This window comes from Myodes glareolus, chromosome 11 (assembly GCF_982192425.1).
Source record: "Myodes glareolus chromosome 11, mMyoGla1.1, whole genome shotgun sequence".
Classification (NCBI taxonomy): Eukaryota; Metazoa; Chordata; class Mammalia; order Rodentia; family Cricetidae; genus Myodes; species Myodes glareolus.
In genome coordinates this window covers 49,931,100-49,948,339 of record NC_142036.1, presented here as the reverse complement: position 1 = coordinate 49,948,339, position 17,240 = coordinate 49,931,100, and the positions used below count along the sequence as shown (strand labels likewise).

The 17,240-nt window shown below is 45.1% G+C and overlaps 1 protein-coding gene across 10 annotated transcripts in view; it reads right to left on the bottom strand.

Moving 5' to 3' along the window:
- Positions 1 to 16,569, bottom strand: part of Esr2 (estrogen receptor 2) — a 96,615-nt gene extending 80,046 nt beyond the window's left edge. For 7 of the 10 annotated variants that reach the window (XM_085697519.2, XM_085697521.2, XM_085697522.2 and 4 more), the window contains exons 1-4: positions 10,986 to 11,719; positions 5,904 to 6,015; positions 2,156 to 2,608; positions 323 to 495 (exon numbers count right to left, since the gene is read on the bottom strand). In XM_085697519.2, coding sequence (XP_085553645.1) covers positions 323 to 495; positions 2,156 to 2,574 — 592 coding nt within the window. In that variant the 5' untranslated portion in view covers positions 2,575 to 2,608; positions 5,904 to 6,015; positions 10,986 to 11,719. Of the gene's footprint in view, positions 1 to 322; positions 496 to 2,155; positions 2,609 to 5,903; positions 6,016 to 10,985; positions 11,727 to 14,916; positions 15,049 to 16,430 lie in introns of those variants that run through there. The other 3 variants (XM_085697517.2, XM_087911750.1, XM_048415860.3) reach the window with 3 other exon arrangements.
- Positions 16,570 to 17,240: the final 671 nt, after the last annotated feature.

Here is a 17,240-nt window from a genome sequence, read left to right as displayed (position 1 = left end):
CTGGTGAGCCCAGTTTGTTTTTTTTTTTTCTCCAAAGCAGTATCTTTAAAAGGTTGTAAATTGATATTGTCCCTCCTTTTCTAAACATCCCCACTCCCCAGTTAGGTAATATAAGGACAAACTGATCCCTATTAAACTTGTATCCGAGGACCCATACACCCCCACTCAACACACTCCCTAACACGTGTGTTCGTCTGAGCTGCTCAAGTTCATGAAGTGTACCAGCCAGGCCAACAGTGACACTTCTATCAGGTCATCTCTGCAAAGTGGCTTGCCAGCCAACATGTAAAAACTGAAGTAGCGGTGTGTCACAGCCTTGTACCTTGAATGCTTCTTTTAAAAAAGGCCTTACATCCTTCGCACGACCAGACGCCATAGTGATACCCAGATGCGTAATCGCTGCAGACCGCGCAGAAGTGAGCATCCCTCTTTGAGTTCGGACTCGTAACAGGGCTGGCATAACTGCCCCCACTGAGCTTCCTTTTCAGTGTCTCTCTGGGGGGAGCAGAGAAAGCAGGCATTGTAAAAGGACTCGAAAGAGAGAACAAGGAATTTCCATGAGATAGATGGATAGATAGATGGATGGGTGGATGGATGGATGGATGGATGGATGGATGGACGGACGGACGGACGGATGGACGGACAGATAACATAAACTTTGCCAAATGTCATCTCTTTGCCTTCCGTAAACCTGTCATCAGATCACAGAGAGCCCAGTGTGGGGGCTGACTGGCATTTGAGGGCATTGGCAGTGCGCACAGGTCCTCAGGAGGCTGAAGGAGATGGCAGCTCAGGGCTGTGCTCAGTAGTTGTAAGGAGGAAGTGCTCGTCAGAGGAGCATCAGGGACAGTGGCACCAGCCCCCGGCTACTGATTTTGTCACATGTTTCTTCTGGGAAGGGAGATAGCAGAGGTATGACTAATTTAGAAATGCCAGAAACCTTTCTGATGGTAAGTTAGTCTAAATATTAGCAGAGCTTTAGAGAGAATTTAAGAGGTTTATAAAATATCATCCTTTAAACAATAAGTGAAAAGTATTAATTGTAAGATGTGACCCACAGTTTTTATATTTATCTTACCAATACATAAAAAGATTAAGAAGAAAAATTTAATTGCTGTGTAATATTTTCTCAAAGGTTGTTTTGATTTGCTTTGGGGCTCGGAGGTGCTGGGTTTTTGGGTTCTTGGAGTGGACCCAGAGCCTCATAAAAATTAAACCCACCCCCTAGCACTGAGATGGACGCTCCAGCTCCTATTTCCTCTAAGTTTTATGACAATGTCTGAAAGTAATGCTCTTCTTGTTTATTTGGTTTGTTTTTTGAGACAGGATCCCTCTAAGCAGCCCTGGCTCTCCTTGAACTCACTCTGTAACTCACTGGCCCCAAACTTTGAGATCCGTCTGTCTCTACCTCCCAAATGCTGGGATCAACGGAGTGAGCTACCACACCCTGCAAACAGCGCACTTACTAGTCGGTGTGCCATGACTCAGTACTCTTCCTCCAGAAATCCACTTCTTCCTGCCACTTATTCATACACTATTCTCTCCCTCCAGAGTCACTGTTAACGCTGAAAATCTTACAAATTAGACAGAAGTAATCTGTCGCTTGGCCATGCATTTGGGGATCAATTTGCTTTCACTTCAAAAATGTTGGCTAGGCTCCTACAGTGAGTTCCTCCTTGATCCTTAGAAAGCACCGCCTGGGCTCATTCCTGTGGCCCAGCCCCATTATCTTTCCTGGCTCTGCCTGGCTACATTGTGGAAGCTGTAGTGCTGCCATGGTTACTTTCATCCTGGAAACAATTTGTCATCACCAGTGAGTTACCTATCATTTTACAGTAAGACTCTAATCTGACTGTAAGAAACAGACAAACAAACGAATGAACATTTAAAGCCTAACACCTTCACCAAAACCCAACTGACATAAGTTTGATGATTGCTACATAAAGAAAACATGCATTACAACGTACTTTCTCCATCCATAAGCACAACTTTTTAATAAGAGCTAGACTATCAGAATAGGACAGAGCAATATGACTCCGGTACCCTAAGCAAGTGACAGAATAAAGCCCCTGTCTACCACATGTCTTTCTTCTTCCTAAACTGGGAAGTGAGGATCATGCCACCATCCATGACTGAGATGAAGACAGGGCTTTACCTGTTCATAGGTAAGGTGTGTTCTAGTGATCTTGCTTCATACCAAGGACTCTTTTGAGGTTCTGCATACAGGAGCGATGACTGACAATGGGTCGCTAAAGGAGAGAGGTGTCCAGAAGTTGGCCATAACACATTTGGGCTTGTGGTCTGTCGAACAGGCCCGCCTTCCAGGCTATTGGCGCTGCTGGGAACAGTATAATTTACTACAGCTGGACTATAGAATGCCATCGCTGAGTATTCGTGGCGGCTCTCTACATAGGAGGATGGGATATAGATGGGGCCATGCTCCACTGGTAGGATGGGCTGGCTACAGTTGTAGGAAGCAGGGGAATTAAGGCTCGATGGTGAGTTTTTGATATCCATGTCTTGAGCAGGTTGCAGCTGAGAAGAGTCCTTGTGGGAAGGTGTGCAGACAGACATTGTGTTCTCAGAGACTCAAAGGCAGGCGTAATAGCTGCAAAGGAAAGCAGACAATGTTAGTTAGTTCGCCCTACAAGAGTAACTGAGAAACATTCATTTTAGCTAGAGGCAATGGTGCTTACCTACAAGCTCCAGCACTCAAGGAGGCTGAGGCAGGAGGATTTCTAGTTCCAGGCCTGCTTGGGCTACAGAGTGAGACACAGTCTCAAAACAGAAGAGAAGAGGAGAGGAGACGAGACGAGGCGAGACAAGACGAGACGAGACGCGAACAGAAGAGGGAAGAGGGCTGGAGAAATGGCTCAGAGGTTAAGAACACTGGCTCTTCAATTCCCAGCAACCACAAGGTGGCTCACAACCATCTGTAATGAGATCTGGTGCCCTCATCTGGCCTGCAGGGATACACATAGGCAGAGCACTATATATATATATAATAAATAAATAAATCTTTTTTAAAAAAGAAAGAACATGGGAATGGGACTAAAGCGTAGTTGGTAGAATACTTGCCGAGCTCGCACACGGGACAGGAGGCCTTGACTTTGATCCCTAGCATTGCATAAACCAGGGATTGTGGAAGACCTTTGTAAACCCAGTATTCAGGAGGTGGAGGCAGAAGGATCAGAAGTGCAAGGTCATCCTCTGGTCAGGAGTTCAAGATCAACATGGGTTACATGAAACTATAGCTCAGAAAAAGGAAAGACAAGGCAAAATGGCTCGGGGGATAAAAGCGTTTGCTGCTCAAGCCTGATGGCGGGAATTCCATCCCAGAACCCAGGGTGGGAAGTGAGATTGCCCGAAAGCCGCCCTATGGAGGCGAACACATACCACAGCGCCCCTACACCCACTCTTTTGCTGTCCCTCGTCTGTCTGTCTGTCTGTCTGTCTGTCTCTGTCTCTCTCTCTCTTTCTCTCTAAAACACACACACAAGATTTTGTCAGTCTATTGCCTCTAAACTTTAAAAGCAGCCTTCAATATAGGATTTATATATATATATATAAAAAAAAAAAAGATAACAGAATTTCTATTAAGACCAAAGTGAGCTCGGTAGAGGGCGCAATAGAGACACCGTGGGACAAAGGCTTGCTGCAACTGCTGGCCATGGCAGGCAGTACGAATGTGAGGATCCAGGGTGGAGCCCGACCCAGCCAAAGATCCAGAATGAAATCTCCTGGCAGCCTTGCAGTCTGTGTGGTGATGGCCTCTTCACAGGCACCCCTCTGGACTGCGACCCAAAGGTTGAACTCTGTAGAGTCAGCCATTGCACAAGCCTCGTCACCCTGACAACTTACCTGCTCTGAAGGCCTTCTGCCCTTGAGGGAACCCAGATTCCCACTTTGTTTGCATGACTTGGTTCTGGCCGCCAACCACTGAACTGCATTTTAGAAGGGACTGATGGCTTAATCAGCAACCCTAGATCCTTTAAACCTGCAGACATCACTGCGAGTCATGTCTGCGAGTCGATGGCCAAACCTCACCTTGTCCAGCAAGCTCTAAACTCCTTCAGAGCTGGATAGTCTCCAATGTGGGGACTCACCCTCAGAGCTAAGGGACCGAAAGAATCTCTACAAAGTCCATTCTTGTCTCTTCTTTTAGCTTGTTTTTTGTTTTTTGAGACAGGGTTGCTCTGTGTAACAACCCTAACTGTCCTGGAACTTGCTCTGTAAACCAGACTGGCCTTGAACATATATAGATCTGCCCACCTCTGCCTTCCAAGTGCTGGGACTAAAGGTGTGCCACACCACACCTGGCTTATCTCTTTCTTTTTCTTTTCTTTTCTTTTCTTTTCTTTTCTTTTCTTTCTTTCTTTCTTTTTTTTTGTTTTATTTTGTTTTGTTTCAAGACGTGGTTTCTCTGTAGCTTTGGAGCGGTCCTGGAACTAGCTCTTGTAGACCAGGCTGACCTCGAACTCACAGAAATCCACCTGCCTCTGCTTCCCGAGTGCTTGGATTAAAGATGTGTGGCTCCACCGTCCCTAGCAAAGGATACCAAGTGTAGATGTTTTGTTTTGTTTTGTTGGTTTTGGTTTTTTGAAACAGGGTTTCTCTATAGCTTTGAGGCCTGTCCTGGAACTTGCTCTATAAACCAGGCTGGCCTCGACTCAGAGATTCACCTGCCTCTGCCTTCTGAGTGCTGGGGTTAAAGGCATATGCCACCACTGCCCGGCCTTATCTCTTCTTATAGTTAGTATTTCTTTGTATTAAACTTCCCTTGTTGACGGTATCATATAACTCTATGTTCTGATTTGAGCAAGACTGCTAAACCAACAGGACAAGCAATCCAAAGATTCAAAGGTAGGGGAAACCTGGTGGGTTATAGCGAGGTCCTTTGGAAGAACAGCAAATGCTCTTAACCACAGAGCTGTCTCTCAAGGCCCAGTCCTATCTTAACCCACCCCTCACTGTGGATTTCAGCTCCGTGATCACACTTCAGTGCGCTGTTTGGCTGTATCATCGGAGCATGTCTGATGCTGACACATCCTTAACCAAAACACATTTAATGTACTTTAAATAGGGCACTTCCTAACAACTGAGAGCAAAATACATAAGCTCTTGACATGCATAGCGACTGTTTATTTATACTATTTATACATATTTATACATAAAATTTGGAGGTAATAATTAAAATTTAAATTTCTTGAACATTTAAAAAATAAAGAGTCAAAATGTCAGGTGCAATTTGCAAACAAAAATTATGTCCAAAAATGAGTATGATTATTATGGTATATATGCTACCTTTTAAAAAGATTTTTTTATGTATTTATTTGTGTGTGCACATGTGTGTATGTGTACATATATGTGCAGGTACAAGCACCTGTGTACACCCATGGAGGCCAGAGGGGTTGTTGGGTGTCCTCCACTATTTTATACCCACCTATTCTTTCACTCCCTAAACCTAGGTCTCAAGCTTTTCTCTGCTAGGATGCAAGCTCCAAACTCTAGTCTCCTGTCTCCATCCCTCTTGAAGTTGAGATTGCAAACATGCACGGGATATGTGGCTTGTTACACTGGTGCCAGGGTTAGAATTTGGTCCTCATGATTGTGCTTTTAGTCACCAGGTCATCTCTCCAGGCCTACCTTTGTTGAGTCAATATGTCATGCAGTCCAGGCTGGTATTGAACTTGCTGTATAAGTGATTATGACCTTGAACTCTTCTGTCTCCCCAGGTCTACAATTAAAGATGTACACAACCATACCCAGCGTATGTGATGCTGTGGATCAAGCCCAGCTTCATACAGGCTGGACAAACACTCTACCGACGATGCCGCAACCCTAGCCCTTGATGACCTTTCTATATAGAGAATCACTGGATGACCGGGTACCGTGGCACACACCTGTATTCCTAGCACTGGAATGGCAGAGGCAAGAGTTAGAGCTGCAGGTGGAAGGCCAGCTTGTTCTGCATGTTTAGTTCCAGGCCATCATCTAGAGCTATGCCGTGTGAGTCTGTCCAGAAAACAAAAAAAAAGTCAACCAACAAACAAGAAACCATAAAAATGCCACCAAATCTTTCGGAATAAGGAGCAATTCTTTCTCTATAAAGAACAAACACAGTACTCTGAATTGTCACACAGAAAGCAATTAAATTCAGGAAGTTATAAGCCAAGAGAACAGTAAAATTCAAACAAATTTGAGAAAAGGACTTCAAGATGATACTGTTAACAAAAATGTAACTAAATGTAAATGGTTTGATACAACGTTAGCCTTGTGATCAAGCAAGATCTGACTGAATCTACAGGGTCTTAAGTTTTCATTTCCGAAAGCAATGTAGTTAACACTTTTGCATCCCAAGTTCAGCAGACTCCACATACCAACAATCAGAAACCTTGACTGTGTTTTCTTCTCATCAAGCCTCTTATTTAATATTTATTTCTTCTTATTTTTTTTGTGAGTGAGTGCTTTGCCCATGTCTGTTTGTGCACTGAGTATGTATCCGATACCCAAAGAAACCAGATCTCCTGGAACTGAAGTCACAAGCAGTTGTGAGCCACCATGTGGGTGCTGGGAATTGAATCCTGATCCTCTGAAAAAGTAGTGAGTGCTTTTAACTACTGAGTTATCTCTCCAGCCCTTCATCCAGGCCTTTTAAGACAGACGAAGTAACTGGATTGAGGAGATAACTCAGTCGGTGAAGAGTTTACTCTGTACTATGAAGGTCCAAGTTCAAAACAAGAATCCATGTAAAAGGCTTCATGATGGTTCATACCAAGCCAATGAGAGACTCTTGTCTCAAAAAAGAAATAAACAAGCAACAAGCAAACAAAAAACCAAAGAGGAGACAAACGAGAAGGCTCAGTGGGTAAAACCACTTGCTTCCTAAGCAGACTGAGTTTGATCACCAGAACCCACAGGAGAATGTGAGAAAAGTTACCCTCTAACTTCCAGATGCACACAGAATTGTGGCATGAACATCCCCACACTCTCATAGACATCATGCATGCATACATACATACAATAATAATAATAACTTAAACTGGGCTGGACAGATGGCTCAGCGGTTAAGAGCGCTTGCTACTCTTTCAGAGGACCGAAATTCAGTTCCCAGCACCCACATCAAGTTGCTCACTACTGCCTACAACTCCAGCTCCAGAGGACCTGACTCTCTTCAGGCTTTCACAGGTACCACATGCTTATGCACATATAGGTACAAACACACGCCCCTATACATAAATAATAAAATATTTATTTATTTTTTAATATGGTTTTTCGAGACAGAGTTTCTCTGTGTAGCTTTGGAGCCTGTCTTGGAACTCGCTCTGTAGACCAAGCTGGCCTCGAACTCACAGAGATGCACTTGCTTCTGCTTCCTGAGTGCTAGTAATAAAGGTGTATACCACTACCGCCCAGCTTAAAATATTTAAATAATAATTAAAATTGATTTTTTTTCAAAATGGACAGTGCCTGGAGAAGAGCAGCACCTGAGGTTATCCTCTGGCTTGCACATGCATGTACATGCACATGCGTGTGTACATGTGTACCCACACACATACATATACACAAAAAAAAATAATGAACAGTCCCAGGGAAAGACACGAACTTGAAAAAATGCTTTCCCTTGTTCAGCTGGTCAATGAACACAAAATTTAAAAACAACAGAGAACTGATCCCATCATCCCTTTTCCCAGCCTCAGGTCAGGTACATACCATGGGAAAGGAAGGGCCAAGATCACCTAGAAAACAGGGAACTGATAAGCTAGCGTTATCACCAGTCGATTTCTGCAGTTTTTCTACCAAGTCCCAGTCCATGCGGGATTGCTGAGAGCCACTGCGGGAGGGCGGCTGTTAGAACGAGGCTTGGCCTTTGGCTAAATAGCTTTCGCTACGTCCAGATTCCTGTCGCATCTTAGACAGCACAATCACTGATAACAGAGCTTTTCTTCCTGAAGCACAGCCTCGGAGAAGCTTTTGTGCACTTGGGGTTATGCATGGTGTGCTAACGTACTAGCTCAAAAACGTATTTTGGATCTCAAGCTAAAAAAATAAATAACTTTTAAAAACCCCAATATTGACAGTGGATTCTTTTCAATTGAGCTCCATGTTTTTCTCCGCTCCCCTCCTTTTCTCGCCCCTCTTCTACCCTCTCCCATGACCCACAAGGTCCCAATTCACTCAGGAGATCTTTTGACAGTGGATTTGCGGAGAAAGAAAAGGTTGCCCCGGAAATAACACGGCATTCCACGAAGAGCAGACAGACTTACAAATCCAGCAAAAGGAGAGAAACAATCACCAGCCAACCTATGTGTATTCATACGTATCCTGGCCCAGTGGACAGAACACAACCCTGGTTCCCAGCCTCCACTCTGCTCAACACCAGCTCTTAGACAAACCACATAAATTCCTTGAACTTTCATATCCTTTTCAGCAGAGATGAGAAACATTATGGGATGCCCCCTTTTCACTGTTCTCCGAGGGAGAAAGGAAGTGGCATGTTCTAAAAGCATTCCGCGAGGTATCAGAGGGTGATGCCAGCCCACTGACGCACCACTGGGTATGCCTCTCACGTTGGTCAGGATTCCCAGACAACTGAAGATCAAGTGATTTCTGACCTGGAAATCTTGCTTCTGAATTTTACTTTTTAAATCTGTGTTTGACAGAAGCCCACCACCACAAGCTGCCCAGACAGCGGGGCTGTTAGGATCCTGTCTGTTGTGTGTGTGTCGACATGTCACCTCCCCTGAATGAGGCATCCTGGGCCTGCAGACGTGGATAACTGTGACAGGCCACGGCCATCTTCATCCACCTGTCCACCTGCCCCTCCCTAAGCCAAGCATCCTTTTCAAACACTCCAGTTTATCCTCACCAGAGAGAATTTCACAGACAAGAAAAACGCATATAAATGCATTTCTCTTCTTACTCCTTTCTTCCTTTCTTCTCTAAGACAAGATCTCATGTAGCCAAGGTTGGCCAAAAAATTGCTATGTAGCCAAGGGCGTCCTTAAACTCCCTGATCTTCCCGCTTCTATATTCTGAGTAGTAGGATAATAGATAAGGACCACCACGCCTGATTCGTGTGATGCTGTGGATGGAGGCCAGGGCTTTGTGCAGATGAGGCCAGTTCTCCAAGTGAGCCACATTCCTTTAGGTTTATCTTTTAAGCATCAAGCATTCTTGTGTGTTTCTGCTTAGCAGTTACGATCTTCATATGTATCTTTTTCAAAGCAAAATATTAAGGTCCTCAAACAATTTCATATTAGGAACAGAGAAAATTTACTCTAAAATAACTGACAGCTAATAATTGACTTACATTCAACTCTTTAAAACTATATGTGTATCTTCCAAAATGAGAAAAAGCTAATCTCTGTCAAAATTCTTAGAGTGGTATTTTTTAGAAAGCTTAAATTCAACTGTCTGTAAATAATACTGTAATAAGTATAATTTTCCAAGTGTCTATCACAATGTACTAAACACTGAATTATGAAATCTAATATCTAAATATTTAGTTTTCAAGGGCTTTGCATACAATCAACAAAAACTTACCAGCAAATGATTGCCTCAGAATTTTATGTAATCACTTTCTAATATATTGCATAAGATGACTTGAAACATCAACTAACATTTTATCATGAAATATATTTTAAGGCATTGCCTGTTGAGTTACAGTGTTTTAGTCTCCGCAAGGTACATAACGTCTGTTAAAGACAAATTATGTACTTGATAGGCTGAATTTAGTAGCTTTACCTTTTTATATGAAGAATACATTCTGAGAAATGTTGAATCTGAGTAGATCCATTTGGGTTCCTCAGACTCACCCAGAAACAGTCCTATGTGCTTTTGTTTATTTCAAACACTTATACATCTTGTGTAAGGCTTAAGTGTGACTTGTAACACGGCTTTTGAAATAAGAATTTCAGATTCATCTAGGAAACTCCTGAACATAAAACGGAGCCCTTAATTTCCTTCTTTAACACTTGGTGATCTTTTCCTTCTGACAGAATGCCGGTTAGAGCAGTGGTTCTCAACCTTCCCAGTGCTGTGACCCTTTAATACAGTTCCTCATGTTGTGGGGACCCCCAACCATAAAATTATACCACCTAAAATGCTACTTCATAACTGTAGTTTTGCCAAGGTTATGAATCGTAATGCAAATATTTTGGGGGATAGAGGTTTGTCCAGTGTCTGTCTCACTTGTCATTGTCCCCATAGCTCCGCTAATCTTCCCTTTCACTTTTCAAATAGCATTTACACGGAGAGAGAGGATCATTACAGCAAAAATGAAATTTCAAGTGAAAGGCTCACACACACACACACACACACACACACACAGGGAAAAAAGACCACTTGAAATAGAACAAAACTCCGTCCCCCTGTTGTGCTGTGTTGTGTGCAGCACCAGTCTGCTGCCTTCTAAAATGTGAGAAAAATCATCAAGCTCTCTTTCTGAACAGAGCTCCACTCAGATTCAAAGTTTTGCTTTCCACACACACAAACAATATTCGCTTGACCTAATTTTCCACTTCTGCTCTGAAACAGTCTCCAGAGGTAACCGTGAAGAAGCAACAGTTAGCTTCCTTGCCGGCAAATAGGAGAGATCAGACTTAACCGAGCTCAGCCTATCCGGAAAGGAAAAAAAAAAATCTATTTCTGCCACGACTAAGGATTGCCAATCGACTCATTTTCAAGCCATGACACCTGCCTGAGACAGGCACATCCTCCCTGGTCCACGATGCTCGGGCAAGAAGCATCATCATTTCATCCACTGCCAGGAACCCACGGAGGAAAGCCACGGGGATTTCTTTTTTATAAAAATACATTTATAGTCACACAACCAACCCAAAAGTCAATAAAATTTGTGTTTCCAGTAGTGTTCGAGACAGTCGCATCCCCACTGCCCCTTTATTGTTCTATTTACTGCTGGCTTCCCGTTGCGGGAATCCACACCGTCAGTGAAACCACACTCTGAGCAAAAGGGCACTTACCTGGTAGGTAAACATTCTCTTTTTTTGCATTCTCTACACGCAGACACGTGCTTTCCTCGGTCCCCGCGGGACTTGCAGTTCACTGGCTGTCGCTCAGCCCTGCGGTGGCTGCCAGACCCTACACAGAGCGGATGCCAAGGATGCCAGTCGCAGCACAAGCAGCTTCCTCCCGGCCGGGCTCCCCGCCTCCTCTACTCCAGGGAAGTTTCAAGAGGTGGTTCTAGAAGCCTCGGAGGAGGCAGGGACCTGGGAGTTCGTTTCAAAAAGACCAGCAGCTGCAGAGACTGCAAAGATTACCCACGACTAACGGCGGCGTTAGTTCGTCTTCCTTTTAAAGACAGTGAAGAGGGAGTGGGTGGTTAACTAAAGAACCCACGTGACCACGATCCCGGAGCCGGAGATTTCCCGCACTCCTGCGCTGCGCCTCCAGATCCACTGGACGTCCACTTTCAGTCATCTCATGATCACCCACTAGGGACACCCCCTCCCTTCCCAAGAGACTGACAATGGAGGACAGAGATAGGGCCAGAGAATGGGCGTTCTGACCAGGTCCCCAGGGATTCTGGAGTTGACAGTGCGGGTCCACACTTGATCCTGACTCCAGACTTTGACCGACGTGGGTGTCATTAAATGCTTATGTCTGACAGCTATTCTTGAGAAGCATGGTCCAGGCCCTGGGTTCGGGTAATAGCATCGAAGTAGGAAGTAATAACGGAATACATCCCTTTGCAGGGAGGGTTCGCTTGAACTCCCAGAAAGGCAAGGCCACCGGCTGGAGCTGGAGGCGCGCACGCTCATCTAACAGAATCTGCCGGCTGGGCTGGGGTGGGGAGAGGGAGGGAGGGAGGGAGGGAGGGAGGGAGGGAGGGAGGGAGGGAGAGAGGGAGGGAGGGAGGGAGGGAAGGAAAAAAGGTATTGGGTTAGGTCCAAGATCCCCGTGCCTCCAGGAATTCACCTGGAGAAAATCCTCCTGCAGTTTTACAGGGCTCCTCCCTCCTTGGCGGCGAGAGTGTCTGGCGCCTCCCGATGGCAATCCTGATTCTCCCAGATCTACAGTTGTCAGCCTTCCCATCCCCCTGGAAGTGGCCCCATATGCAAAGACTGCCATCATATCTTAGTCTGTGAGAAACAATTGGCTTTCAGGTAGTCATTGGTGACAACAGTTAAAAGGAAAACAAACGACCTGCAGGCCAACTTGGTGTCGCACATATACCTAATTAGTCATCAAACCATCCACAGACACCACCGGGACTTGTTTACGAAGGGTTTTAAAGGTCTTTTTATCTTTTAAATTATGTGCACGTGGATATGTGCACATGCGTGTCGATGCCCACAGAGACTATATATGTGTGTGAATTAGTCATGTCCAAATAGTTGAGGTTGGCATTGTACAAGTTTCCCTCCAAATGCCCCCTTGGTCTTCCTCTATTAGATTACCATCCATCAAGAACCATGTCCGGGGTCTGGAGAGATAGTTCAGCTGTTAAGATAGCATGCTTCTCTTGCATAGAAGGCAAATTCTGTTCCCAGCACTCATGCCCACGAGCTCACACCCTCTTGCAACTCCAGCTCCACGGAACCCCACACCTATAGTTTACTAGATTTCCATTGGTGTGATAAACAGCAAGACCAAAAGCAACTTGTCGGGGGGGGGGAGTTTATTTCAACTTACAGCTGTAGTCCATAATGAGGGGAGGTCAGGGCAGGAACCTAGAGGCAGGAGCTGATGCAGCCACCATGGAGGGGTGCTGCTTACAGGCTTGTACCTCCTAGCTTGCTTTGCCTGTTTTCCTATGCAACCCAGGACCTCCTGCCCAGGCCTGACACCACCTACAATGGCCTGGACTCTCCTACATCAACCATTAACCAAGAAAATAGGCCATAGGCCTGCCTACAGGCCAATCTTATGAATGCACTTTCCCAACTGAAGTTACCTCTTCTCAGATGACTCCAGCTTGTGTCAAGTTGGCAAAAAGCTAACCAAAACATGTATATGTGTGATCTACTTCATACACACTGAGCATATAAAAATTCTTCTTTTTCCTTCATTCCTTCCTTTTTTAATTTTTTGAGAGAGTCTTATTACATAGCCCAGGCTAGCCTTGAACTCACTATGTAGCCCAGGTTGCTTCCAAATTCAAATCTGTGATCCTCTTGCCATGCCTGTCTTAGAGAGCAAACCCTATCTTTAATTATTCTAATTTATGAATGGGAAAATAGATATTCATGAAGATTGAGTGACCGCTTGTGAGTGGCCGAGAAGGACTTGAACCTAGGACAGAGCCTAAAGCCCTGTTCTGTGTCCATTTAAACCATATCTACAATGACTCAGAAATAAGCAGGTTTGTTCTGTGTGGAGCCCAGATGCCTCCTCAGCATCTCTTGCCACATGGAAAGCCAGAGTCTCCTGAGTTCCAGCAGTGTGGAGCCCTGGGCTCGCTGTCATACTTCCTTCAGAAAGCGCCCTGCTCATGGGGGCAGCACGTTCTCTCTTTAAAGGTCCTCAAACACCCACAGTGTGCCACTTACTGCCCCCGACATTATCACTGCAGGACATCTAAAGCAGAGAGGATGAATGGAGGTGACGGAATTGCCTTTCTGACTCATTCTGTCCGTCAGGAAAGAGAATAATACTCAGATGGGCGCTTTGTCTGCTCGGACACGCAGCAAGAGGGTGGTTACCCCAGTCTATCTGAACCATGACCAAAACGAAGAAGGGGTTCTTGAGACAGTGAATGCCAGGGCTTAGACCAAAAAGCACCCTGCAACCTAGTGGTAAGAATGGTGCTTTTGCTTAGCAGGGTCACAGTCTTGTCTATCTCTTCCACAAGCTGCCTCACAAAGCGATCATGTGGTGTGACCAGGAAGGGCCTACCTGTCCCCTACAATACAACAGAGACAAGGCTCCTCACTAGTAATTATCTTCAGGAAGAAGATTTGTTATTGCCGCTGCTGTTGTTGTTGTTCAAGACAGAGTTTCTCTGTGTAGTCCTGGTTGTCATGGAACTCATTCTGTAGACCAGGCTGGCCTTGAACTCACAGAGATCCACCTGCCACCTGCCTCTGCCTCCTGGGGGCTGGGATTAAAGGTGTGCCTCATCACTGCCCAGCTAAAGCACTGAATACTGAATTATTAGCATTCAGTCATTGATGTGGGATTCCCCTCTGTATGCTGTGAATACCATTGGTTAATAAAGAAACTGCCTTGCCCTGTTGATAGGGTAGAACTTAGGTAGGCAGGGAAAACTAAACTGAATGCTGGGAGAAAGGAGACAGAGTCAGAGAGAGAAGCCATGTAGACCCGCCGGAACTTTAGCTGGTAGGCCACGACCTCATGGTGATGCACAGATTAATGGAGATGGGTTAAATTAAGATGTAAGTGTTAGCCAATAAGAAGCTAGAGATAATGGGCCAAGCAGTGATTTAAATAATACAGTTTTTGTGTGGTTATTTCGGGGCTGAGCAGCCGGGAACCAGCAAGAGGCCTCCCTTCAACAAGTCACATTACACATGATGAGCAACATCAGTTCACTAGCTTGTTTCGCCCTTCTTCTCAGTGCTAAGGAGGGACCCCAGGGCTCTGCAGATGCAATGTACCTGCTCCAAGACAGAGCCACACTCCCAGCACACACACCACCTTCGAATGAACTGATCTGTGTTCGGTCTGCTCGTGCTCCTGGTGAGTCTCGATTAACTTAAAGCGTGATGTGGGTGACACTGGAGACAGCAAAGAATCCCGTTGCTAACGGATATACTTTTTGCCACAGGGAAGGATGATAACAGATTTGACGCTTTCCCATTCTGCCTCTGATAATGTCTGCTCCAGGTAAGAGCTGAGAGCTTGAAGAAAGGAAAGACAGCCCTGGCCCCATCCACTACGATGTCAGCCCTACAGAACGTGCGCCCCGCCTCCCCGCAGTGCGCAGCTCACCTTTGCCGCTGACTGCAGGGCTCATCTTGTGCCTCCAGCATCCTCCACAATCCCACAGCCCTGGCTCTGTCCATTCAGGCATTCGCAAAGGTTCCATTTGGGAGATAAGAGGAAATGGATGGGGGAGCATTTCTGTAAGAAATAACGAAGAGGCAAAACAAACGGACCGTTTGAGGCAAGGGAGAAAAAGCTGACGCAAAAAAAAAATTACTGAAGAGGATGGAAGACCGCAAAAAGTGACTACTAGGCTGGGGTCATGCTAAGGCATGCTTCGGGATCGTTACTCTTTCTCTTCTGAGTGCAAGCCAGAGGGGTCCTTGTTCTGAAGCAAAGGATCAGACCTACTCCACATTCTGGGCTTATATCCTGGTCTGTTACAAAAGGATCTGAAAGGGTAGAGCCCACACTTGTGGAGTTAGACCACCTTCGTTGGTGCTGAGTGGCAGCAAAGGCATTGCCTAATGCCGGGGGTCATCTCCCCAGCAGACCAGGGGTCATCTCCACTGCTCCGAAGTCAGACCTCATGCAATGGTGAAGGAGGAAACAGAGGTAACAAACAGGTATTTTGTTTAAATAAAACCAATAAACTTGCCTAGAAAACATTAAGTTACACAAAAAATAAGATTTAGTGAAAAGAACGCTCGCTGCCTCTGCCAGGCAGTCTAGAGATGACCCTGGCAGACGGTGCTAAGTGAACCTGGTGTGAACCCGCTATCTCTTATCAAGATCATAGTTCTGCCAGTCAGACAGAACGACCCTGGCTAACAGCTGCTTGGGAAAAGCAATCCTGGCCTGTCTCGGGATAACTATGACAATATTTTCATATTTTCAATCTCCCCATATTTCCAAACAGCCAAGCCTTGGAATTTCTGTCTCTGCAAAACATGTTTAATTATTCAAAGTGTAATTTGGGGCTGAGAAACTGCACAGGCTGATTGGGGGGGGGGGGATTCTGTTCATAGCTGGGCCCCTCTGTGCACTAGCCAGAACTGGTATGTGTCATTATAAAAGTTTTTTCTTCATCAGTCTCTAAGTTGTTGAAGTGATTCTCAGGAGAAGACACAGTACTATTATAACAGTGTGACAATATTTGGGGGTTGCGTTATAAAAATGCTAATAAAAATGAACACAATGTTTATTGAACATATACTCAGCCCTTTCTATAGATGGGGAAACCGAGGCTCAGAGAGGTGTTCCTACATACATATGTCTAAACAGATGCTCCATGTCAAGTTCATCTGCACACCTGCTAACCTTCCCATTTTGTGTCTACGTTTTTCTTATATGTGACCTGACCTGAAGCAGATGGTCCTGCAGAACAGGGTAGGGCTGTGTGAAACCTGGTCAAGTTCTGACTACCTATGAGTACAAACATATAACTCAACTCTTTACTGGTACAAATTTAATTGGTGCCCCAGGTATTAAGGGCCTAGCTGAAACGGGGACCTAACTTGATACCTATGTTTCCAGGCCACCAAACAAGATTCCTCTGACCTGAAGTTTAAAGGACCCACCTGGGCAACCGGCTTCCGCAGTCAGCTCTCTGCAAGTCACCCATGCCCGTCTCAAGCTTGTGCTTTGCTGTCTGTAAATTAGCAGGCGAAACAACTTCAGTGCAGCTCCTTGAAGACGCTTGAACTTTACCCAAGTCTCTCAAATACCTTGAGTTGCTCCTGTTCTCGTCATTTGAAACCAAAGAACCTGAAGAATGTACAACCCTGGCCTCACCCCACCTGAGGCGATGCTCTCACATGATCCAGAAGGGAAGCTAGCCCCTGGTGTGACTGCGCACACACATTTAAGAAGGAAATGCTACCAAGCCTCCAAAAACGGTGGCAAATTGTAAGACGCAATTGCATAAATGACTCAAACCCAATTCTGGAAATTCAGCATCCTTACCTCTTGTGGCTCAGAATAAAACAGTGTTAATAACGGGCCAGACAGGGTAACAGTCCCCAAAATGAGGTCAGGAGGGAGAACGGTTACATAGATGGACGTGGTTAAGAGGCCACCGATTCTAATAAGAATGTCTGATTCTGTAGTTCAATCTTCTTTTAAAATTGACCTTTTTTTCTCTATTTCTAATGGATTTAATGTCTTCAAATTTTTCACCCATTAGAGAAAGATATTAGAAATGTCTCATACTGAACCCAAAAGATGGCTCAGTGGGTAAGAGTAAATTTACCACCAATAGACTGGAACTCACCTAAAAAGATAGAGGAAAAAGTTAGCTCCCACAAGTTGTCCTCTTGACTTCCACACCTGCCTATACATGCATACACACACACACACACACACACACACACACATACCTGCCGCCACCA